Source organism: Pristiophorus japonicus, chromosome 1 (genome assembly GCF_044704955.1).
Source record: "Pristiophorus japonicus isolate sPriJap1 chromosome 1, sPriJap1.hap1, whole genome shotgun sequence".
Taxonomy (NCBI): domain Eukaryota; kingdom Metazoa; phylum Chordata; class Chondrichthyes; family Pristiophoridae; genus Pristiophorus; species Pristiophorus japonicus.
Genome location: NC_091977.1, coordinates 456,785,896 through 456,811,090, shown reverse-complemented (window position 1 = coordinate 456,811,090; position 25,195 = coordinate 456,785,896). Strand labels below are relative to the sequence as shown.

Genomic DNA, 25,195 nt, shown 5'->3' with positions numbered 1-25,195 from the left:
TGGATGACTGTGGATGACAGGGGAGGTAATTCTCGCAAATGGCTTTGTAAAGCCATGTGGAATACCGTAGGGCTGTTGTGGCAACCCTGCGGTAACCGGGTCCAAATATACTGTTGTCCTTGGACAGTGAAAGCAAACCACTGTCGAACCTCCGGTGCCAGAGGCACCGACCAAAATCCATTGGCCATATCTATAACCGAGAAATATTTATGTTCCGGTTTGAGGGCATTAAAAATGGTGGAGGGATCTGCGACCAAAGGAGCTTTTTGATCAATACACTGGTTAGCTTTCCTATAATCGACAGTCAAACGGCAAGTCTCATTAGATTTCTGTACCGGCCACACGGGGCTATTGGAGGAGCTATGCGTTTTAATAAGCACCCCTTGTTTCTCCAATTGCTGAATAACCGGTAAGATACCCGCGATGGCAGTTGGACTGATGGGATACTGTTTAGTGCATGGAGGCTTGGTCCCGGTAAATTATGCAGGCTCCATCTGGAGTAGGCCACAATCGTTCTTTCGCCCATATCGGGTGTTCCTTCAATTCTTCTTTCTTCAAAGTTCTAATTGACCATGTCACCCAACCATCCTCGAAATGCAACGATGAATCTATTTGGATTAGAACGTCCATTCCCAAAAGGGGTTGATCTACTGGGCCTATCCAGACCGGTGTGGTTAGTTCATGTGGACCCAGCCCTATAAGTACCGGTGTTGTCCTTTTAATTTCCATTTTATGGCCCCCAACTCCATAGGCTGTACGTGCCCTACCATCCAACGGCAAAAAGTCTCCATATTGTAGGGGTAAGCATGTTAATTCCGCCCCTGTGTCTAAAAGACAGTCCACATCCTTATCGCCCACCCTCACAGTTATATATAGCCCATCTCCCCTTTGTTGTATTAGTGCGAGGAGGGGGGCCAGGGTGGGCTCTAATCGTTTTTTGCTATCCCAAGTAACTCCTTCTGTTGTTGTATTGTCAGTTGCTTAAATGCTTCTATGAGGTCGTTATCTTGTGACAAGCCTGGTTTGTTGGCTGAATTGTATCCCTGGCTGCGTCCTCTTCCCCAGCCACGACCTTGCTGTTTTGCCCTGCACGTCTTGGCCCAGTGACCTTCTTTCCCACAATAATGACATTTTCCGGGTAATTTTCCTAATGACTGTTTGTTTATCGGAATCCTGGGAGCCTGTACAGCTCGGACTTTAGCTCCCATATCCCGATCTAATTGGTTACATCGATCCACCAATGCTGCAAAGGTAGTTCCTCTACCTTCCCAGTCCGGTAACACTACCTTAAGCATTTTGGACAGTTCTGGCTTTAGACCTGCCACGAAAGCTGCTTTCAGGGGTCCAAACGCTTGTTCATCCATTTCCTCATCCGTATTATTCATACCCGAATGTTCTAGCCACGTGCATCTAAACCGCTCGTCATACTCCAGGACCTCCTCTGTTCCTTTCTGTTGGCAAGCTGCAATTTTTCCCCAGTCTGTCTTAGCTGGACTGAAGGCTTGCAGCCAGTGTTTAATCGCCTCCCATCCTGCGTCTAATTCTTGCTCATTCTGCCCCAAAGCTTCATCTACCTTGTCGTGCAATTTTTTTCCCTGTGTTTTTGGCACCATTATGGTCAAAATTTGTACTCCGTCCCAGGGATGAAGTTGATATATATTTCTTAAGCGGTCCAATTGGTCCCACGTTTTTACTCCCCCTTTCTTTGGATTGGGCATTTCCTTGGACCATTTATCAATTTTCTCTGGGTCTGCCGGAGCATGAACTAAGTATTCTCCATACACCCTTCTCTTTGTTTTTTTGGTTCCGCCCTCATCCGCAGTCTCTTCTGATTTGACTACAACTCGTCTTTTTTTAAACGGGGCAAAGCACACCCCTAATTCTTCATCATCCTCCGACACTGTATTGTCGGAGGATTCAGAAACCGTATCTATTCCTCGGTTGTGTCTTCGGGTTTGCGCTTTTAATTTATCCAAACATGGATACCCTGGGAAGTGATCAATACATTTTTCTTTTCCTATTACTGTCTCTTGACCTAATGATTTTTTCCATTCTTTAATTTCACCTTTAAGATCTTTAACTTCCGCTTCCAGCTTTGCAAGTTCAAGCTTTTTCTGTCGCAGCTGTGCACAAACAGCTTGCAATTGATCCTTTGTACTGGTCAGTTCTCGATCATGTTGGGAACGCATTATAATTTCATTCCAGTTTCGGATCTGGCCCATAACCACTAGGGACCATCTAGTTCGCTCTTTATTTTTCATACGGGTCGTTTTTCCCCAGACCCTTTTAATCTCGACCTAGGACCATTGTCCTTTGGAGGTTCCGTACTTTTGTTCGATCTTAATACAGGTTTTAGATAAGTTGAATTGTTGCTCTATGTATTCTTTCAACTGTTCGAGAATTAAATCTAGCGAAACTTCAGGTGGTGCCTGCCCACCTTTAACAGTTGTCGGCAATTCTTTGTTCTTATCTCCTGCTGCCATTATACTGAATTCTTTACTGGGGTCTCGAGTCATAGGCTTGCTAGCCGATCAATAGGTCGGTGATTAATTAACTAACACACTGCCGAAGTTTAGACGTCTATGGGACTTCGAGCCGACTACCAACCGGAGGGTTCGCAAACCGGAGGCTTTCGGAATCACGTAGAAGGAGAGGCGAATTTAGACTTTTGACCGAGGACTTTTTTTTGAAAAAGAGGTGTCCTTACCTCAGTATGTAGGTCCGATGTCCAAATTTCAGTTTCTTTCCTCAGCGATCCTGTTCGCAGCGCCAAAATTGTTTGATCTCTTAATTTCCAATGAATACGAACTCCGATGGTAGTTTTAACTTTTTAATCTTGGCAGAGAGTAACAAGCTGCTGGCTGATTGCCAGTTTCTTTGTCTTACTGAAACCACATGGTCAAAATGGCTGTATTTATACCTGGATCAATTTACAGAAAAGAACTTGCCTTCTTTGACCTTATTGGCTCAATTGAAAGTCTTTTAACGTTTTAATTGGCTCGCTACCCAAGGTCCGAAAATGTCAAGTTGATTGATGACTTAATGCAATGTGGCCTGTGTTTTTTTCACAGCCTGTCTAAATGCAGCCTGTTTGAATTCTCTATCATATGCTCAGGACCTGAAATAGGGTTTGAACCCGCAAACTTCTGACTCAGAGCCAAGACTGAGCCAACTATAATTGCAGGTCTTCAACATAAGAAAGCATGAGCTAGAACCTCCACTTTTTTTGCATGCTTAACGCCCACTTAAGGCCCATATTACCGTTGAAATGACGTATAACGCTCATATATCACCCATTTTTTAGGAGACTTATCGCCAAACGTTATTTTCCCAATGGGCTTAATGCTGAGGAAAAATATCACCGCCCGTCCACTTTTTTTCGGCGGAATCAGCAGAATGGGCGAATTCAACGCCCATAATATCGGCCAGCGTTAATTTCCGCACGGAATTAACGCCGAGATTCAACGTTAACGCCCGCCCACTGTTTTTTGTCGTAAAGAGCATATTTACCCAAACTGGCGGCCATGGAGATCACCCATCATCAATTTCACCACCTCACACACATATCGCCCACAATATCACTCGCTCAAAAAACCGCCCACAAAAAGTGGAACTAACCAGAACGAACGCCAGCGGTGTGGCTGACATTTGTTAACTCCTCACGTAAGAGTGGGATTTAATATTGGAAAGATTTGCCTGAAAGAGCACTGATGTGAGTGACAATGCTGACACACTGCTGTGTGTGTGCAGCTCAGACATCAATGGTGCCCATCATCTTGGTGCCAGTTAAAGTTTACGCTGATTGAAGTTAAATTGTATTTAACCCTTTCATGGTAAAGAATCATCACTATGTAATGGTCCAGCTATCTGAGACAATGCACAGCAAGGTTATGTTCAATAACAAAGGTTTAATACCAACATTGGTCTGAAATCATAAGTATCACAGCCAATAACACCCAACCCCCGCCCACACCCAACTTTTTCCACCATTGACATAAATCACATGTTCAACATGTCCAGCAACACAGAATACAAAGACAAAGCAGGAGCATGGTCCCCAGCCCCTATACATTGCAACAAATTTCATACACCCAGGTGGAGATATAATACAGCCATCACCGGCGCACATGCACCTCACTTTCCTTCCCCCCTCCCCTGTTTCTCCCCACCTCTACCCCTTCCGCTCCTTGCTCCATGGCGCCTGGCCGAGGAGCTCCTCAGCCGGTGCCTCATAGGGGCAGATGATGGAAGATGCATGGGTTGCACGGGTATGGGAGCGGGGGGTGCCAAGTGGGGAAACCTTCTCTGATGTAGAAGCAGGATCTTGGTCCTTGCTCTCATCTGTCATGTGCTCCTCTCCCACCTCACTGCTCTCTCCAGCATTAGTCTCCACAGCATGCTGTGATGCCTCCTCCTCTCCCTCCATTATAGGGCAAATTTAGTCAAATATGTGGCGGTAACACCTAATTTTTGTTTGCCTACTTGCTGTGAAGCTCTAAAGTCTCCCTCCTTCCTCCCAAAGCAGCCACACCACACCCAGCCACGCCTTCAGTGCCTCTGAGCTCCCTCTCTCTCTGTCTCCTCTTCTGCGCATGTTATGGTGACCTTTGACCTCCAGAATCGCGGGAATTGAGCGTTGCCATGCCATTGCTAAGGACGGCCACATTTTATGGCAGAAGGTCAAAAAATTGTAACGCTACCGCCCATTTGATATCACTCGCGGTAACGCCCATTTTCAAAAATGTAAACTAGATGTTTAGAGAATCGGCGAGAAGCCGGTGATCTTAAAGCCCTTTTTTACCGCCCATGCCGGAAATAACGCCCATTTTTGGGTGATAAGCACAAAAGTGGAGGTTCTAGTCGCAAGAGACATTACATTTGTGACAGTATGAAATGACTCTTAACCCCATGTTGTGTATTTCAGGGAGATATAGGCAAGGAAATGTACATCATCAAGTCAGGACAGGTCCAAGTACTTGGTGGACCTGATGGTAAAAAGATTCTGGTTACCTTGAAGGCCGGATCTGTATTTGGCGAAATCAGGTAATGTGGCTGTTTCAGGACAGAATTGATTAACACTAATAAATTAATAAATAAATACATTTTATCAGAATTGGGCCTCAACTTGCGGCCCCCGCAGGTGTGTATGAGGTGTGTATGGGGGTCCTGCAAGTTCTGGATTCAGGCATACACTGCGCATGCACCGAAACCCGGAACTTGTGATCTGTCAAAAATCCTCTTGACAGATCATATGAATCTGACAGAAAAGGGCATCCACAGGCAGAGAGATGGGCTATTTGTCCAACTTCTGCCAGTCAATACCCTTGAAATTCTTATGCTTGTAAAAGCTTTTATCAGGCATAACAGTTTTTTAAAAAATCAAAAAATATTTTTTTTTCACACATTTACATATTAAAAACACTGGAGCCAAAATTCAGGTATGCCAGAAAGCTGGCACACCTATGAGTATTTACCTGGTTTTACCGCTGGGCTCCATGAGTAGGATCGATTTTCAGGATGTTGACATTTTTTCAAAGTCCCACCAGAAGTCAGTCATAATGGGAGCGGGAGATCAACAGGAAATCAGGTTGAGGGACTGAATTTGGGTTGGGAGCGGAACTCCGCCACTGTCAATCAGCGGTGGAGTGGTGGTGATGTCACAGCATGTGTGCGTCACCACGCTCTCTCTCCTCCGTTAAATTTATTTCATGTGTTTATATATTTTTGGGGGTATTCCCATTCATACTTATGGCAACTCTGTAAAAACAGAACTCACCAAAAGTATGAATGGGGATCCTCCCACTTTCATTAGTTGGGTCGGCCCACGTGATCTCAGGGGCATGTGCAAACCGCATGCGCACCTGGAATATGTGGCCATCTATTTAGGCCTACGCATAGAGGCCCAGGACCGCAAGTCACTGAACCTCCCAGACCACCAGGTAAGTTCGCCTGCGGGAAGCCTGCAACCACAAATTTTACCCCAATGACAAAACTACACCAGCCCAAAATAGTTCATGAAATGTTTTTCAAGATTAGACAATATTAAAATTGTAAAGTCCTGACCCTGCAGTACAGACTTATACTACTAGGGGGATCAAGGGGTATGGTGAGAAAGCAGGAATGGGGTACTGAAGTTGAATGTTCAGCCATGAACTCATTGAATGGCGGTGCAGGCTAGAAGGGCCGAATGGCCTACTCCTGCACCTATTTTCTATGTTTCTATGTTTCTATGAGACACATGCTGAAGTCAAGGTCACTCTGGACCTGAACCTTTATTTCACAGCTCTCGAGAGCCACACTTGCCTGAGACCTGCCTTTATATACCTGTGTGGAACAGGTATGCAGTGTCTCCTGCAAGTGCACCCCTGGTGCTAAAGTATGCTTGTGGTTACAGATCATATCTAGTTACAGTCATGTATAGCGTGGTAAGATACAGTTATATACAGTAGTGTGAGATACAAGACAAAAACAATGACATTTGAACACATTGGTGCAGAATTTCCAGGGAAACCTTCGAGGCAAATTTGGGGCACGACAGAACTGCCCCATGGATATGTTTTTTACCGCGGCCAATATCCTGGGGCAGGGGAATTTACATATTACTGCTTCAAATGTGCTTATTTTGAATGGGATGGAGGAAATTCCCTGAAGCTGCTTGCCACAGCATAAGTGGGTCTACAGGGCCATGGGAATTACATTAAAACAATTTTTAAATCCCCACCTCCTTTTTCTGATGGTTTTGGTAACCCAGCACAAATGAGAGGGGATATGTATTTCCCAGCATTTACATGGGCTGCCCACATGTGAGTGGATAATAAGGATTCAACCCTTTGGCAGAACTTTTGACAGGTAGGAAAAGGGACAGGAAGTGAAATCGAGGAATTTTAACATGTAGAAGTGAGTGGGTTTAGTTGGGGGGGTTAAAGCTGGTAAATGCGAGCGATACGTCAATTGGAGCGACATTTCAATGCACTTTTAACTTTAACACCTCATCCACGGGATTTGCGGGCTTTCTGAAACTCAGACATGAAAGCAAGGTGAGAACACAACAATAATTCACGGGGCTGATTAAAACTGCTGCAAATGCTGCAATAACTACTCAATGCTCACAGCTGCTTTCTTACATATTAGTGGGAAAAGGTTTGTTCACAGTACTTTTGATGAGAGTTTACGGTCTACACTTTGAAGGTTTTCTGGATCACATCAGGATGGGTGGCTCCTTGGCTGCCTTAGATTGGACCTACGATGAGGAGCAATATAAGCAGCAGCAGCCTGCTGTTGAGAGAACTACAGCAGAGAATAGAGCAGCAGAAGAGTGCAGCTCGCAGGAGGCACTACCCGTGACACAGGGTGCACAGGCAGAGGCTGAGCTTCCTTGACATGTCCAAACAGCAGTGTTTCAGGAGGCTCAGGTTGTTGTGTCTGGTGGTGGCAGATATCTGCTGCCTCCGAGAAGCCTCCTGCTGGACCTGGTGGCCACACGTTACCAGTGGCTGTCAAAGCGACCACCACCCCCAATATTTGCCTCCAGCTCCTCCCAGAGTTTTGCCGGAGACATATCCAGGATCTTGCAGTTAGCGGTACACAAATGCATAAAGTAGGTGACTGATTGGTTGTTGGCCAGAGCCAGCAATTATGTGAACTTCGCCTGAGATGACGCCTGTCAAAATGAGTGGTGCTTGGAATTGTGGCTCTGGCTGGCTTCGAAAAGCTGCAAGGCATCATCAACTGCACACACATGGCAATCTGGCAACTCCGAGATTAACTAGGAGTATTTGCAAAGCACAAGGACTTCCACTCCATCAATGTGCAGCTGGTGTGCAATCAGAAAAAGGTATTTCTACAAGGTTGCACAAGATTCCTGAGGAGCTGCCATCAATGTTCCTTCTAAGTTGGATGGCCGTGTGGCCACATAGCTCTCTGCTGCTCTGGCGCAGCCTGGGACTGGATTTTTCATGTTAAATTGCGCCCATGGGTGAAACTGTGAATGGGCCATGTAGTCCCTTAAAGGGGCCGCCCACCCAAAAACCTAACATATCCAAGTCACCCTGCAGCCTCTTAGCATCCTCCTCACAGCTCACACCGCCACCCAGCTTAATGTCATCTGCAAACTGGGAGATATTACATTCAATTCCTTCATCTAAATCATTGATGTATATTGTAAATAGCTGGGCTCCCAGCACTGAACCCTGCGGCACCCCACTGATCACTGCCTGCCATTCTGAAAAGGACCTATTTATTCCGACTCTCTGCTTCCTGTCTGCCAACCAGTTCTCTATCCATGTCAATTCATTACCCCCAATACCATGTGCTTTAATTTTGCACACTAATCTCTTGTGTGGGGCCTTGTCAAAAGCATTTTGAAAATCCAAATACACGACATCCACTGGTTCTCCCTTGTCCACTCTACTAGTTACATCGGCAAAAAATTCTAGAAGATTTGTCAAGCACGATTTCCCTTTTATAAATCCATGCTGACTTGGACCGATCCTGTCACTGCTTTCCAAATGCGCTGCTAATTCATCTTTAATAATTGATTCCAACATTTTCCTCACCACTGATGTCAGGCTAACCGGTCTAGAAACATAGAAACATAGAAAGATAGAAAATAGGTGCAGGAGTAGGCCATTCGGCCCTTCGAGCCTGCACCGCCATTCAATAAGTTCATGGCTGAACATGCCACTTCAGTAACCCATTCCTGCTTTCTCACCATACCCCTTGATCCCCCTAGTAGTAAGGACTACATCTAACTCCTTTTTGAATATATTTAGTGAATTGGCCTCAACAACTTTCTGTGGTAGAGAATTCCACAGGTTCGCCACTCTCTGGGTGAAGAAGTTTCTCCTCATCTCAGTCCTAAATGGCTTACTCTTTATCCTTAGACTGTGACCCCTGGTTCTGGACTTCCCCAACATTGGGAACATTCTTCCTGCATCTAACCTGTCTAAACCCGTCAGAAGTTTAAACGTTTCCATGAGATCCCCTCTCATTCTTCTGAACTCCAGTAAATACAAGCCCAGTTGATCCAGTCTTTCTTAATATGTCAGTCCCGCCATCCTGGGAATCAGTCTGGTGAACCTTTGCTGCACTCCCTCAATAGCAAGAATGTCCTTCCTCATGTTCGGAGACCAAAACTGTACACAATACTCCAGGTCTGGCCTCACCAAGGCCCTGTACAACTGTAGTAACACCTCCCTGCCCCTGTACTCAAATGTCCTCGCTATGAAGGCCATTTGCTTTCTTAACCGCCTGCTGTACCTGCATGCCAACCTTCAATGACTGATGTACCATGACACCCAGGTCTCGTTGCACCTCCCCTTTTCCTAATCTGTCACCATTCAGATAATAGTCTGTCTCTCTGTTTTTACCACCAAAGTGGATGACCTCACATTTATCCATATTATACTTCATCTGCCATGCATTTGCCCACTCACCTAGCCTATCCAAGTCACTTTGCAGCCTCATAGCATCCTCCTTACAGCTCACACTGCCACCCAACTTAGTGTCATCCGCAAATTTGGAGATACTACATTTAATCCCCTCGTCTAAATCATTAATATTTCCTGTTTTCTCTCTCCCTCCTTTTTTAGAAAGTGGTGTTACATTAGCTACCCTCCTGTCCATAGGAACTGATCCAGTGTCAATAGAATGTTGGAAAATGATCACCAATGCATCCAGTATTTCTAGTACTCTGGGATGCAGCCTATCAGGCCCTGGGGATTTATCGGCCTTCAATCCCTTCAATTTCCCTAACACAATTTCCTGACTAATAAGGATTTCCTTCAGTTCCTACTTTTCGCTAGACCCTCGGTCCCCTAGTATTTCCGGAAGGTTATTTATGTCTTCCTTCATGAAGACAGAACCAAAGTATTTGTTCAATTGGTCTGCCATTTCTTTGTTCCCCATTATAAATTCACCTGATTCTGACTGCAAAGGACCTACGTTGGTCTTCACTAATCTTTTTCTCTTCACATATCTATAGAAGCTTTTGCGGTCAGTTTTTATGTTCCCAGCAAGCTTCCTCTCATACTCTATTTCCCCCTCCTAATTAGATCCTTTGTCCTCCTCTGCTGAATTCTAAATTTCTCCCAGGCCTCAGGTTTGCTGCTTTTTCTGGCCAATTTATATGCCTCTTCCTTGGATTTAACACTATCCTTAATTTCCCTTGTGAGCCACGGGTGAGCTACCTTCCCCGTTTTATTTTTACTCCATACAGGGACGTACAATTATTGAAGTTCATCCATGTAATCTATAAATGTCTGCCATTGCCTATCCACTGTCAACCCTTTAAGTACCATTTGCCAGTCTATCCTAGCCAATTCATGTCTCACACCATCGAAGTTACCATTCCTTAAGTTCAGGCCCCTAGTCTCTGAATTAACATTGTCACTCTCCATCTTAATAAAGAATTCTACCATATTATGGTCACTCATCCTCAAGGGGCCTCGCACAACAAGATTGTTAATTATTCCTTTCTCATTACACAACACCCAGTCTAGGATGGCCAACTCTCTAGTTGGTTACTCAACATATTGGTCTCGAAAGCCATCCCTAATATACTCCAGGAAATCCTCCTCCACCACATTGCTACCAGCCCAATCTATATGTAGATTAAAGTCGCCCACTGAAGCTCTACAATGAATGCCATATGGCCACCAGACATATGATCGAACAAGTCATTGGCATGCTGAAGATGCGCTTCAGGTGCCTAGACAGATCAGGAGCCGTCCTTCAATAATCACCAGCCAGGATCTCTAGAATGATCGCGGTGTGCTACGCTCTGCAGAATGTTACGCAACAACGAGGTTTGGGCCTGCAGGAAGAACAAAGTGCAGAGTGCACATCTGATGCAGACAAATCCAAGAAGGAAAATAAGGAAGACGAGGAGGAGAAAGGTGATGATTGCAATGCAGCACCAGGTGCTCACATTGCTGCCAAGGATGACCTTATTAATTCACTTAGTTACCAGCAGTGGACTTCACAACATAACATTTTCTCCTACATCCATGTGCATACCCTTGTGCAACTACAACCACCTCAGTGAAACCCCAACACTGCACAAGGTAGGCAAAGCCATAAAACAGCTCAAGAATAACAAGGCTACGGGTGCGGATGGAATTCCTGCTGCGGCGCTAAAGTATGGCGGAAAGGCGCTGTTGGCGCGGATACATGACCTCATCTCTCTCATTTGAAGGGAGGAGATTTTGCTGGGAGATCTCAGAGATGCAGTGATCGTAACCATCTTTAAAAAGGGGGACAAATCCGACAGCGGCAACTACAGGGGAATCTCCCTGCTATCAGCCACTGGGGGGTTGTTGCTAGAGTCCTCCTCAACCGTCTTCTCCCTGTGGCCGAGGAGCTCCTCCCGGAATCACAGTGCGGATTTCGTCCCCTACGGGGCACAACGGACATGATCTTTGCAGCACGACAGCTGCAGGAAAAATGCAGGGAGCAGCGCCAGCCCTTATACATGGCCTTTTTCGATCTTACAAAGGTCTTTGACACTGTCAACCATGAGGGCTTATGGAGAGACCTCCTCCGTTTTGGATGCCTCCAAAAGTTTGTCAATATCCTTCGCCTGCTCCACGACAACATGCAGGCCGTGATCCTTACCAGCGGTTCCATTACAGACCCAATCCACGTCCGGACCAGGGTCAAACAGGACTACGTCATCACTCCAACCCTCTTCTCAATCTTCCTCGTTGCCATGCTCCACCTCCCAGTCAACATGCTCCCCGCTGGAGTGGAACTATACTACAGAACCAGTGGGAAGCTGTTTAACCTACGCCGCCTCCAGGCCAGGTCCAAGATCACCCCAACCTCTGTTTTTGAGCTGCAGTAAACAGACGATGCCTGTGTCTGCGCACATTCTGAGGCTGAACTCCAGGATACAGTTGATGTATTCACCGAGGCATATGAAAGCATAGGCCTTACGCTTAACATCCATAAGACAAAGGTCCTCCACCAGCCTGTTCTTGCCACACAGCAAGGCCCCCAGTCATCAATATTCACGACGCCCCCCTTGACAACACTGACCACTTTGCATACCTCGGGAGCCTTTTATCAACAAAGACAGACATTGATGCGGAGATTCAACATCGCCTCCATTGCGCCAGTGCAGCCTTTGGCTGCCTGAGGAAAAGAGTATTCGAAGACCAGGCCCTCAAACCTACCACCAAGCTCATGGTCTACAGGGCTGTAGTAATACCCACCCGCCTGTATGGATCAGAGGCATGGACGATGTACAGAAGACACCTCAAGTCGCTGGAGATATATTACCAATGATGTCTCCGCAAGATCCTGCAAATCCCCTGGGAGGTCAGACGCACCAACATCAGGGTCCTCGCCCAGGCTAATATCCCCAGCATTGAAGCACTGACCACACTCGATCAGCTTCGCTCAGGCCACATAGTTCGGATGCCAGACACGAGGCTCCCTAAGCAATTGCTCTATGCGGAGCTCCTTCACGGAAAACAAACCAAAGGTGGGCAGCGGAAACGGTACAAGGGCACCCTCAAAGCCTCCCTGGTAAAGTGCGACATCACTACTGACACCTGGGAGTCCCTGGCTGAAGACCGCCCTAGGAAAAAGTGCAGGGAGAAGAGCTCTTCGAATCTCAATGCCGCGAGTGTGAAGAGGTCAGGCGCAGGCAGCGGAAGGAGCATGCGGCAAATCAGTCCCCTCCCCCCCCTTCCCCCGACGACTGTCTGTCCCACCTGTGACGTGGTCTGTGGCTCTCACATTGACCTGTTCAGCCACCAAAGAACTCACTTTAAGAGTGGATGCAAATCTTCCTCGATTCCGGGGGACTGCCTATGATGATGATGTAACTATAAAGCTATTGTGCAAAAAATTCAGGGGCTTTACACCACCCGTTACTGCCAAAAATGGCAAAAGGGGATTTATTTGATTTTATTGAAGTAATGACTTGCTGCAATAGATGTTTAAAAAATTGAATTGTGTATGAAGTGCTGCTGGATGCTTGCAAGGCCTCAGATGGTAAAGGAAGGCATCTGAAAAAACAAAAAATGCTGCAAATACTCAACAGGTCAGGTAATATCCATGGAGAAAGAAACAGAGTTCACATCTCACTCAAGATGCTGCCTGACCTGCTGAGTATTTCCAACATTTCATTCTGTCATTTCAGATTTACAGCAGCCGCTCACAGAGGGAAGAGAAAGACACAAAAGAGGAAGAGGCAGAAGAGGAGAAAACAGATGGAAGGATGCATCCCAGACAGTCCCTTTCTGGCCAGGATATCTAGGATGGAATAATCTGCCTATGCTCCCAATGATCACAACCCCAATTCACCTTTCAACATTTGTCCCACACCTTACCTTCCCTCTGTTACTGACCATCACAGTGTCCTCTTGGCTGCAATGCTGAAATAAAAGCCACCACAAAGCAAACTTCCCAATCTCTATCCATCTAATATTACATCAAGAAATCAACTCATCACCCTTGTGTGTGCCTTTTCCTATCCTACTGATGTCACACAGTGCTACCCCAGTGGCTGCAGCATGGCTGCTGGAAGGCTGCTGACTTTCAGTGGGGGACACTGGAAATGGCCTTGCTGGTCGACTTTGAGGACCTGATGACTGGGAATGTCAAACCAATCATCTTCTTCTTCTTAAATAAAAACAGAAAATATTGGAAATCTCAGCAGGTCAGGCAGCATCTGTGGAGAGAAACAGAGTTAACGTTTCAGGTCGATGACCCTTCATCAGAATTAACAAAAGTTCAAAATGGAACGTTAACTCTGTTTCTCTCCACAGATGCTGCCTGATCCACTTAGATTTCCATCATTTTCTGTTTTTATTTCAGATTCCAGCATCCCCAGTATTTTGCTTTTGTCTTCTTCTTCTTCCTCTTCACTCTCCTCTCCCTCTTTTTGGTCAACCACTGGCTGGGCAGTTTGCATTTCTTGGGTGTCCGAAATGAGGAAGGCACAAGGGTGGAGTTGTAGTGACGAGAGGGAAAGCAAGAGTTACATGTGAGAAGGAGGATAACCTATGAGGATACCAGCCTCTTGTCTTCTTTCAGCCCCACCACTGACCAAGGGCCCAGCCATGCACCTGCCAAGAATGGCCAGCACCGTCTTCTCCAAGGCGGTGAGGTAAGGCTAGGAATGGTAGATGTGCCTCATTTGTAGATTGGTACAGATTGTTTATAGGTGAGTGATTGGGAGGTGTGGGTGGGGGGTTGAGCTGCTAGTGATGTAATTGGTCAGAGACGGCTTTTGAAGATGCATTCACTGACCTTGACTGTGATCTGAGGTCACAAAGCTTTTTTGGGCATTGGAGCCAGATTGTGGGGGCCACTCGGTCCCACATCATTCTTTCTGGAGGGCCCCTGGCTCCTGTGGGTAGAGGACCTCTCTTGCTCCCCTACATAAAGCTGGAGTGCTGCATGTGAGAGCCTGGGAGCCCCTTCCCTGGTTTGCTGAGCCAATTGTGTTAGCGCTAAAGCACTTTGCCCATTTTTTGAGGTTTGGAAGGGAATTCAGCTGTAAGTGCTGAGGAATCCCATTTGGAACTTCTTTTTAATGTTAATTTTTATTGAAAGGCAGTAAGAGCTAAAGGTTGCATTTTTTCACTGCATTGTAATTTTTCTTAGTTCTGAATGCATTGCCCCTTTAATACATAGCCTTTTAATTCATAACCCTTTAACTGGCACAATGCCTTGCAAACACCACAGCCTCGCTGCCACAAACTGTAAGAAGCTGCAATGCTGACTGTGGATGGGAACTTGGAGTTGGAGGCCTCCATTAATGCCACCAGCAGGGCATTGCATGGTAAGTTAGCGCTGCGCTCTGCATCGCCAACCCCCAGCACAAATTTTTCAACGGTAGCGCTGAGGTCATTTTCAGCGGCCATTAACTCGAGTTGCCGGTGATACTGGCAATTCCCCGGCACACACACATTTTTCCCCCTTTTCCCACCGCTCTTATGTGGTGCAATCAGTGTGACTTCAGCAGAGATAGAGTAAGGCTGCTCAGATCCCTGCTCTGACTGTAATATACTCTTGGCCGACGACCTCTGAGTTTTGAAGCCCATGAGGACCCCGCCAAAGACTTCTCCACGTGCACTTGTGTAGGCAGGCTTGAGGCGACATGTCGGGTACTTATTGAGGGGTGGGGGGGAGGGGGGGTGCAACCAGTGAGAAGTGGAAGCGCATTGAGTGCAGTCCCTGCTTCCATGTCCCCTTTCACCATTATCCCTCTCATAGGCCAGCCACACTTAACTTCTACCACTCTGATGGAGAGCAGATTGCTGCGTTGTAGAGCCAAGGTATCTGTCATCTTATTTAAGGTGCCAGAAATGTTGGCATCCAGAGTATGCACAGCTGTGGCCAAAGCGTGCATGGACACATTTGATTGCTACGTTTGATGTTCCACGGAGTTGCTCACTCCATGCAAGAAGATATCGTCGCAGTGCCTTGCAATATCAATCCACTTATGCTTGAAGCAGTCAGTTCTATTCTCCATGCAGTTGTGGACAGTGTTCTTGTCAGTATATCGCACATTCTCTGCTGCTCCTCAATGATTGTCCTTTTCATCGAGGGCTCCCAGGATACAGTATCTGTGTCCAGCTGGGAGAGCGCTGCGCATCCAATGCAGTCTCCCTACAGCTGTCCCTGACACCACCATCAGCTCTTGCTCAATTGTGAAATGTGAATCACCAGGTGAAAACCCAACTATCAGTCTAACTGGTATCTGAGCTGGTGCATGGTAAGCATGAGTCCTGTGAAGCTGCACCCTCAGAAGGAATCGGCTCCTCTGAGGATTCGTCATCAGTGTGGTCCATGGACTCCTGCTGCGTGCATGTAGGCCCAGTCAGAGATAAAAGATATGAATTAGTACTCACAGGGTAAGAATGTTGCAAACTTATCATTATGAAGATGATAGATGAAGATATTTCACTCACTGTGGAAATCAAATCAACATGACTGAGTGTTGTGTGACATGTTTGTGCATTATATTTCATTCTGTCACTAGATAGGCGATGACAGATTGATGATGATACCAAAGGCGATGTAAGAAAAACTTCTTTATGCAGCGAGTGATTAAGATCTGGAATGCACTGCGAGTGATGGAGGCAGACTCAACTTTATCTTTCAAAAGGGAGTTAGATAAGTACCTGAAGGAAAAAAATTGCAGGGCTACGGGGAAAGGGCAGGTGAGTGGGACTAGCTGAGAGTCAGCACGGGCTCGACGGGCTGAATGGCCTTCTTCTGTGCTGTAGCCATTCTATGATTCTATGATTCTATAGCTGGGAGGTCCCTATCTCCTCATCTCCGATTTTCAAGGAGGCTGAGATGCCACTGATCTCTAGCGCTTCCTCCTCAACTATGTGATCTGTGGATGCCCATTCAACTTCTCTCCCCCTCCCTTGTGTATTGCGTTCTTTTCTCCTGTAATGAGTGAAAACTTAGACCTATAAGTGAGTGCAATAGCATGTGTTCGCTCAATGGATGCAATGTATTTGGTGAGCGTGGTAATTAAGGAGAGGCAGGAAATTGAAAAAAGATGAGAGTGAGTGGCAGTGGTGGATGGATTGATGGGGATGTGAGGAAGTGCCTAGAAAGAGAAGGATGGGTGTGAGGAGTGATGTGATGGAGTGGGCATCAAAATGCAGAATGAGTGTATGGGGTGACGCGCACAACAGGATGTAGGTGAATGTGCAATTGTGCTCACCTTTCCTGACCTGCTTAGGTCATTAAAGCACTTCCTGCACTGAAGCCAGGAGCGTGGCACAATGCTTGTGCTGTTAACCTCCTTGGACATCTCTAACCACACCTTCTTTGTGACAGCAGCAGCAGATTTCTTCCTTCCATTGCTGAGGAAGACTATCTCTCTCCGGCTCCTCAAATCTACCAACAGCACATCAAGGGAGGCGTCATTGAAGCGGGGTGCAGCCTTTGACCATCCTGAATCCATTCTCAGTTTGTCTTGTTCCAACTCCCAACTCATCCAAATTCCATCTTTGGATTAACCCTTTAAATACTGGAGAAGACATCACATCCCGTGGGACCTATCAACGCCAAACCCAGAAGTAAAATGATAATAGGGCCACATTAAAATGCCACATACAGACGGGCTGAACTTTCTTCCGGGTTTCCCATGTGGTATAGGACCCGGCGCCCTGCTCCCAATGCACCTTTGAGTTACTATCAGGGCCAATGTAACCAGATTCAAAGCCTGATTTTACCTCCAACTCTTAAAATAACTCATTCATTTTAGGAGGGTGGCCTATTAATTGTGATTTCGAAGAAGTGACTAAGTAATGATAGGCCTTTCAATTACTCAGAAGGTTTGAAGATTATAATAACAGAAGAGCCATCCCATTACCAATCTGAACCTGATGCTCTCCTCCAACTCCCACCACCTCCCCCAGTAAATCTGCCCAGGAGTCGCAGAACTTTTCCTTTGCAAAGAACATTAAAATGAAGAGAAGGTAGGAATGAATTAAAAGTTTAATTTCATTGAGGTTTCCGCAGACATTCCACTGTAAAAATGCTTTGCAATGCAATGCAACAGTCTATTCACTTTTCACTCACACACTATAAAGCTTGGTCTCAGAAAGTGGGATAAGGAACAGTGGAATGGTGAGAGAGGGATGTTCACTCAGTGAGAGAGGTTGATGAGTTACCTGGTGCATATTAACTGTGATATTTATCTTTTCATTCACACTGTGTGTACATGAATGGTGTGGAGGTTGAGTTATGCTTTCTGCATTATTTCAGGATGTATGTGGGTACTCGTACCCTTACATACCTGGTGAGATTATTAAAATGTTTCTGGCTCTGTGACAATGGCCGCACAATTGTTGATATGGCATTGACTGGGTGCACTAATCTTTTTGGGGGCTCCATGTCTTGGGTTGCAAATAATCTTATTGTCCTTGCCATTATCTCCACCAATATCACCTCCACAGAAGCTTCCAAGAATCTTGGGTTTTGACTGCAGCAGATACCCCTGATTCTGGTCCACATTCTGCCATTTTTCTTTCACTGTGCTCTGACTCTGCCTCCTTAACAATTGGATTGTCTTCTGCCCCTTTAAGCTGCAACAGTCTTTTAACTGCCATGGTTAAACCGAATATCCCTCCCTCCCGGCAGCAGAGAACCATTCAGCAGTAGGAATTCCACCTTCAATCCATCATCCATACTAAATTAGGACCTCACAGGAAAAAGCAGTCTGGAGTTAGCAGGATTAAGTGGATGGATGTTGTTATATATGTAAACTTGTATATACTCTGTACAGCCACCAGAGGGCTCATTCACTGGAGTCCCAAGGAATCCCATAATCCCTTGGGAGCACAGGTATTTAAGGAGGCCTCACAGGTTGGAGAGGCACTCTGGAGACCTGCAATAAAAGACTAAGGTCACACTTTACTTTGAGCTCACAGTATTCAGTGTGACTCGTTCTTCATACATAACAACTGGCGACGAGATACAGATAGCGAACCCAAAAATTGCAACGAATAGTGGGCATCCTGGAGAAATTCTCGGAGGGAGATGATTGGGAAACCTTTGTGGAGTGACTCGACCAATACTTGGTAGCCAACAAGCTGGATAGAGAAGAAAATGCTGCCAAATGAAGGCCGATTCTCCTCACCATCTGCGGGGCACCAACGTATGGCCTTATGAAAAATCTGCTCACTCCAGCGAAACCCATGGAGAAATCATACAATGATTTGTGCACACTGGTCCGGGAGCATTTGAACCCAAAGGAAAGTGTTCTGATGGCAAGGTACCGGTTCTACACCTACAAAAGGTCTGAAGGCCAGGAAGTGGCGAGTTATGTCGCCGAGCTGAGACGTCTTGCAGGACATTGCGAATTTGAACAACATTTGGAGCACATGCTCCGAGACTTTTTCGTACTTGGCATTGGCCACGAAATCATACTTCGCAAACTTTTGACTGTAGAGACCCCAACCTTGAGTAAGGCCATAGCGATAGCCCAGGCGTTCATTGCCACCAGTGACAATACGAAGCAAATCTCTCAGCACATAAGTGCTGCTACAAGTACTGTGAACAAAGTGATGTTGTTTTCAAATCGCAACATACAGGGCAGGTCATACATGCCTGCAGTTGCTCGTCTGCAAATGTCTGAGTCCACCATCAAGGGTGATAAATGCAAGGCCATTAACACCTTGTTGGCGCTGCGGGGGTGATCATCGTTTCCATTCATGCCGTTTCAAAGGGTACGTTTGCAAGGGCTGTGGAACAATGGGACACCTCCAACATATGTGCAGGCGAGCTGCAAATCCTGTTAATCCTGCAAACCACCATGTTGCAGAGGATGACAGATCCATGGCAGATCACGACGAACCAGAGCCTCAGACCGAGGAGGCAGAGGTACATGGGGTGCACACATTCACCACAAAGTGTACCCCAATAATGCTGAATGTGGAACTAAATGGACTCCCGGGGTCAATGGAGCTGGACACGGGCGCAAGCCAGTCCATCATGGGCAAAAAGACTTTCGAAAAATTGTGGTGCAGCAAGGCCTCCAGGCCAGTCTTAACTCCAATTCGCACGAAACTAAGAACTTATACAAAGGAACTGATTCCTGTAATCGACAGTGCAACCATAAAGGTCTCCTATGATGAAGTGGTGCACAAACTACCACTCTGGGTGATACCGGGCGATGCTCCCATGCTGTTCGGCAGGAGCTGGCTGGGAATGATACACTGGAACTGGGACAACGTCAGAGCGCTATCGCTCGCTGATGACACTTCGTGAGCCCAGGTCTTAGACAAGTTCCCTTCGCTGTTTGAACCAGGCATCGGGAAATTCCAAGGAGCAAAAGTGCAGGTCCACCTGATTCCGGGGGCACGACACATTCATCACAAGGCGAGAGCAGTACTGTACATAATGAGAGAAAGGATAGAGATCGAGCTAGACCGGCTGCAAAGAGAGGACATCATTTCACTGATCGAATTCAATGAGTGGGCCAGTGCAATTGTCCCAGTCCTCAAGGGAGATGGCACCGTCAGAATCTGTGGTGATTTCAAAGTAACTATCAATCATTTCTCCCTGCAGGACCAATACCCACTACCAAAGGCCGACAACCTTTTTGCAATGCTGGCGGGAGGAAAGACGTTCACGAAGCTGGATTTAACTTCGGCCTACATGACGCAGGAGCTGGAGGAATCATCAAAGGGCCTCACCTTCATCAACACGCACAAAGGTCTCTTCATTTATAACAGATGCCCATTTGGAATTCAATCAGCGGCAGCGATATTCCAGAGAAACATGGAAAGCTTACTGAAGTCGGTCCCATGCACAGTGATCTTCCAGGAGGCCATCTTGGTTACAGGTAGGGACACAGTAGAGCATTTGCAGAACCTGGAGGAGGTTCTTAATCGACTCAACCACATGGGGCTCAGGTTAAAATGCTCAAAGTGCGTTTTCCTGGCGCCCGAAGTGGAGTTCCTGGGGAGGAGGATCGCGGCGGATGGCATCAGGTCCACCGATTCAAAGACTGAGGCAATCGAGAACGCACCGAGGCCACAGAACATGATGGAGCTGCGATCATTTCTAGGACTCCTGAACTACTTTGGTAACTTCTTACCGGGTCTCAGCACACTGTTAGAACCACTGCACGCCTTACTACATAAAGGGGATGAATGGGTATGGGGCAAAAGCCAAGAAAATGCCTTTGTAAAAGCTGGAAAATTGTTATGCTCAAACAAATTGCTTGTGTTGTATGATCCATGTAAGCGTTTGGTACTAGCATGTGATGCGTCGTCATATAGTGTCGGGTGTGTATTGCAACTAGCTAATGATTTGGGGAAATTGCAACCGGTTGCGTATGCATCCAGGAGTCTGTCTAAGGCTGAGAGAGCCTACAGCATGATTGAAAAAGAAGCGTTAGCATGTGTCTATGGGGTAAAGAAAATGCATCAATACCCATTCGGACTAAAATTTGAAAATGAAACTGATCTTAAGCCGCTGATATCCCTGTTTTCCGAGAGTAAGGGAATAAATACTAATGCATCGGCCTGCATCCATAGATGGGCGCTCACGTTGTCTGCATACAACTATGCCATCCGCCACAGGCCAGGCACAGAAAACTGTGCCGATGCTCTCAGCAGGCTGCCATTGCCCACCATGGGGGTGGAAATGGCGCAGCCCGCAGATTTAGTCATGGTTATGGTCGCATTTGAGAGTGAGCAATCACCCATCACAGCCCGACAGATTCCAAACTGGATGAGCCAGGACCCCTTACTGTCCCTAGTTAAAAACTGTGTGCTTCATGGGAGCTGGTCCAGTGTCCCAGTCGAAATGCAGGAAGAGATAAAACTGTTCCAGCAGCGCAAAGATGAAATACCTATACATGCAGACTGCCTTCTGTGGGAAAATCGCGCAGTGGTTCCCAAGAAAGGCAGAGACACCTTCATCAGTGACCTCCACAGCACCCACCTAGGCATCGTAATGATGAAAGCGATAGCCAGATCCCACGTGTGGTGGCCCGGTATCGATGCGGACTTAGAATCCTGCGTACATAGATGTAACACATGTTTGCAGTTAAGTGATGCACCCAGGGAGGCCCAACTAAGTTTATGGTCTTGGCCCTCCAAACCGTGGTCTAGGGTCCATGTCGACTATGCAGGCCCGTTCTTGGATAAAATGTTCCTTGTGATTGTAGATGCGTACTCCAAATGGATTGAATGTGAGATAATGTCGGCAAGCATGTCCGCTGCCACCACTGAAAGCCTGCGGGCCATGTTTGCCATGCACGGGCTACCCGATATCCTGGTGAGCGACAAAGAATTCATGACCGCAAACATGTCATATCTGCCCCATTTAAACCAGTATCCAATGGTCAGGCAGAGAGAGCAGTGCAAACCATCAAGCTAGGCTTGAAGAGGGTAACGGAAGGCTCACTGCAGACTTGCCTATCCCGAGTCCTGCTTAGCCACCGCACGAGACCCCACTCGCTCACTGGGATCCTACCTGCTGATCTGTTCATGAAAAAGCAAAGCTCTCGTTAGTTCATCCAGATCTACATGAACAGGTAGAGAGCAGGCGGCTTCAACAAAGTACATACCATGATAGCGTAAATGTGTCACGCGAGGTTAAAGTCAATGATCCTGTATTTGTATTGAATTATGGACAAGGTCCCAAGTGGCTTCCCGGCACTGTTGTGTCCAAAGAGGGGAGCAGGGTGTTTTGGGTCAAACTTCCAAATGGACTCATTCCCCGGAAACACTTGGACCAAATCAAACTCAGATTCACGGACTATCCTGAGCAACCCACTTTGGACCCTACCTTCTTTGATCCCCCAACACACACACCAGTGGCAACCGACACAGCGATTGACCACGAAGCAGAACCCATCATCCACAGCGGCCCAGCAGGACTCACCACACCAGGCAGCCCAGCAAGGCAAGCTGCACAACAGCCCAGCGAGGACCCAACAGATGATTCACCAATACCAGCATTTGCTCCGAGACGATCAAACAGGGCAAGAAGGGCCCCAGATCGATACACCTTGTAAATAGTTATTCTGTTGACCTTCGGCAGGGGAGTGTTGTTATGTATGTAAACTTGTGTATACTTTATACAGCCACCAGAGGGCTCATCCACTGGAGTCCCAAGTGATCCCATAATCCCTTGGGAGGACAGGTATTTAAAGAGGCCTCATAGGTTGGAGAGGTACTCTGGAGACTTGCAATAAAAGACTAAGGTCACATTTTACTTTGAGCTCACAGTATTCAGTCTGACTCTTTCTTCATACATAACAGATGGAAGTCCCACTATGTTTCGAAAAGGTCAAGAAAAATCCAGGCCAATTTAACCAATTGCTTTTCTAATCTGGAAAGGAGCTGTCAATATCTTTAAAGTTAACACATCGGGGCTGAAATTGCCCCTTTCTATAAGAGCTGTGACTGCCTCAAAGAGGCGGCTACAGGTCGGTAAGGACTCGCCGCTTGGTTGGCATGGAGGGGCTGCCATTTTGTAAATTGCTCTTCTTTATTTTTGGAGCTGTGTACGGGACCACCCCGCCCGCTTTCTCGCCGCGTCAGGTACACGCCGACCCCTTACCGATCGGCAGTGACCCGCTTTCCAACCCCCGCGGGAAATTGTCCTGTGCGGAATTGCCTCGCAGGAGCAGCGCCGCCGCCAGTCAGTGCCATTGACAGCTTTACCCAGCGGAGAGCTGTCTGTGGCTGGCCGGCGTTTCCGCCCTTAAAGTGGAGATCACACTGCCGGCGACTCCATTTTATTTTTTATTGTCGGCCGACTGCCAGGTCGGGCCGGCAATTATGCCCATGGGTTCTGCCAGGTTGCCAGCAAGCAGCCTGGCACCCCCTTTTAGGTGCCAGGCCGCTAGCCCGTCCGAAATCCACCCTGGTGGCCAGTGGACCTAACTAAAAACTTTGCAGAGTTCACAGCGGCCCTCCCCTTTAGTTGATAACTTGGAGCGACGGCCGCTCCGACCCGCCCGCACTTCCACCCAACTCACAACCCCACATCTGCCCCACTCCAAGTAAAAGAACAAAGAGCTGAATTTCACTGGATTGTCAGCCACATGCATTTGGGGCAAACTGAACACTTAGATAATGGTAGATGGTGAATTGGCCTGGAATTTTGGTGAATCAGTTGAATTGCTTCTGTACATAGAATATTTTGGCACAAATTTTGAGCAGGCAAACCATAAATTACTGGACAGAGAGCTATATTAAGATTTCAAACTCAAGTAACATGCACCATTTCATTACCACAAAAAGGCTGTAACAATTTCAAATCCGGTCAAATTGCAGCTAATTCACCTACATGTTTTGCAACTACAGTCAGTTTAAGTGAAATGTCCAGAACAACTGAGACTCCTGTCCACTGCAATGATCAAATATCCATTGTTTTAATGTACTTGATTTGGAATAACTATTTGTCCAATTTAGGCAATTTTTCATGCTTTACATTTACTTTAAAAATTCATGGGTATCATCTTGAGAACAATTTGATAGTAGATATGTGCCACTGCACATTAAAGGGACATCTGATCACATACAACTTTATATAAGTTAGATAAATGTTCCATTAATATCTTATTATCTGCAGCATTTGATAAGAAATAAGTTGTGTAAATGTACCAGCCATGCAGTCTGTTATCATTACCATTTTTAAACACGTCTCTCTTCATAAAGCTGAAACGTAGTTTAGCCCGACAGTATCTTGTGGTAATTCAAATAAGGGACTTCCAGTTGCTGACAGGACTCCAGTGGCAATATCTATGAACGAAACAGAGTTTCAGTTTCAGTAATAGATCCAGTCAAGCCTAGATATAATTCACGCTCTGCTACAAAAACTGGTGAACATAATCCTCTATCAATTGCTACTGGATAAGAGGATACTGAGGCCTAGAAATTTCAGTGCATCAAAAACCTGCCGGTGCCACTGCGGGCGGCAGTTAATGCCTGCCCGAATTCATAGCGCAGGCAGCACTGATATGTTGGTACTGCCTGCTAATTTAAACTAGCACAGCGCTAAACTTATCTCCTTTTCTGGCACTTTTCTCAGCAGGAAGCACAATGTAGCAGGGCTGTAGCATCCCTAGGACAAAAACAGCGTTATCTTAAAGTTATTTTGTCATCTTAGAAAGCAGTGTCAGTCCCTTAAAGGGGAACTGCCTACTAAAATGAAAACCATAAAAATAATTTTAAAATCGGCAGTTTTCAGCCCTTAGAGTCCAGCTGATTTCTGAAAAAAAGCATTAAAAATAATTTCCAAATGGCAGTCTTCAGTTCTTAAAGCTGAATTGCCTTCTGCACCTCAAAAAAATGGTAAACTGCTTCAGCACTAACACAAATGGCTCAACAAGCCATTGAAGGGGCACCCAGCGTCTCGTATGCAGAACTCCAGCTTTGTGCAGGGGCTCAACGCTGTTCTTGATCCAGGGATGCTGCGGTCATGCTATATTGGGCCCTTTGCTGAGAGCAGCACCGGAAAACCAGTCTTACACGGTACATTTAGCATTGTGCTAATTTAAATTAGCAGGCAACACCAAAATACCTGCGCTATGAATTCGAGCGGCCGTTAACTGCAGCCCTTGGTGGCACCGGCAGGTTTTCAGTACACTGGAATTTCTAGGCTATAACATTTCATTTTAGTTGTAATACAAATGGGAGGAGTGGTGCGGGTGGTCGGAGAGGGGAAAGCAAAATACTGCAGATGCTGGAAA

The 25,195-nt window shown here is 46.5% G+C and overlaps 1 protein-coding gene across 1 annotated transcript in view; it reads left to right on the top strand.

Moving 5' to 3' along the window:
- Positions 1-25,195, top strand: part of cngb3.1 (cyclic nucleotide gated channel subunit beta 3, tandem duplicate 1) — a 283,664-nt gene that overhangs the window by 220,878 nt on the left and 37,591 nt on the right. Inside the window, exon 13 of the mRNA XM_070886506.1 lies at positions 4,925-5,043. Within this exon, the coding sequence (XP_070742607.1) occupies positions 4,925-5,043 (119 nt within the window). The remainder of the gene's footprint in view (positions 1-4,924; positions 5,044-25,195) is intronic.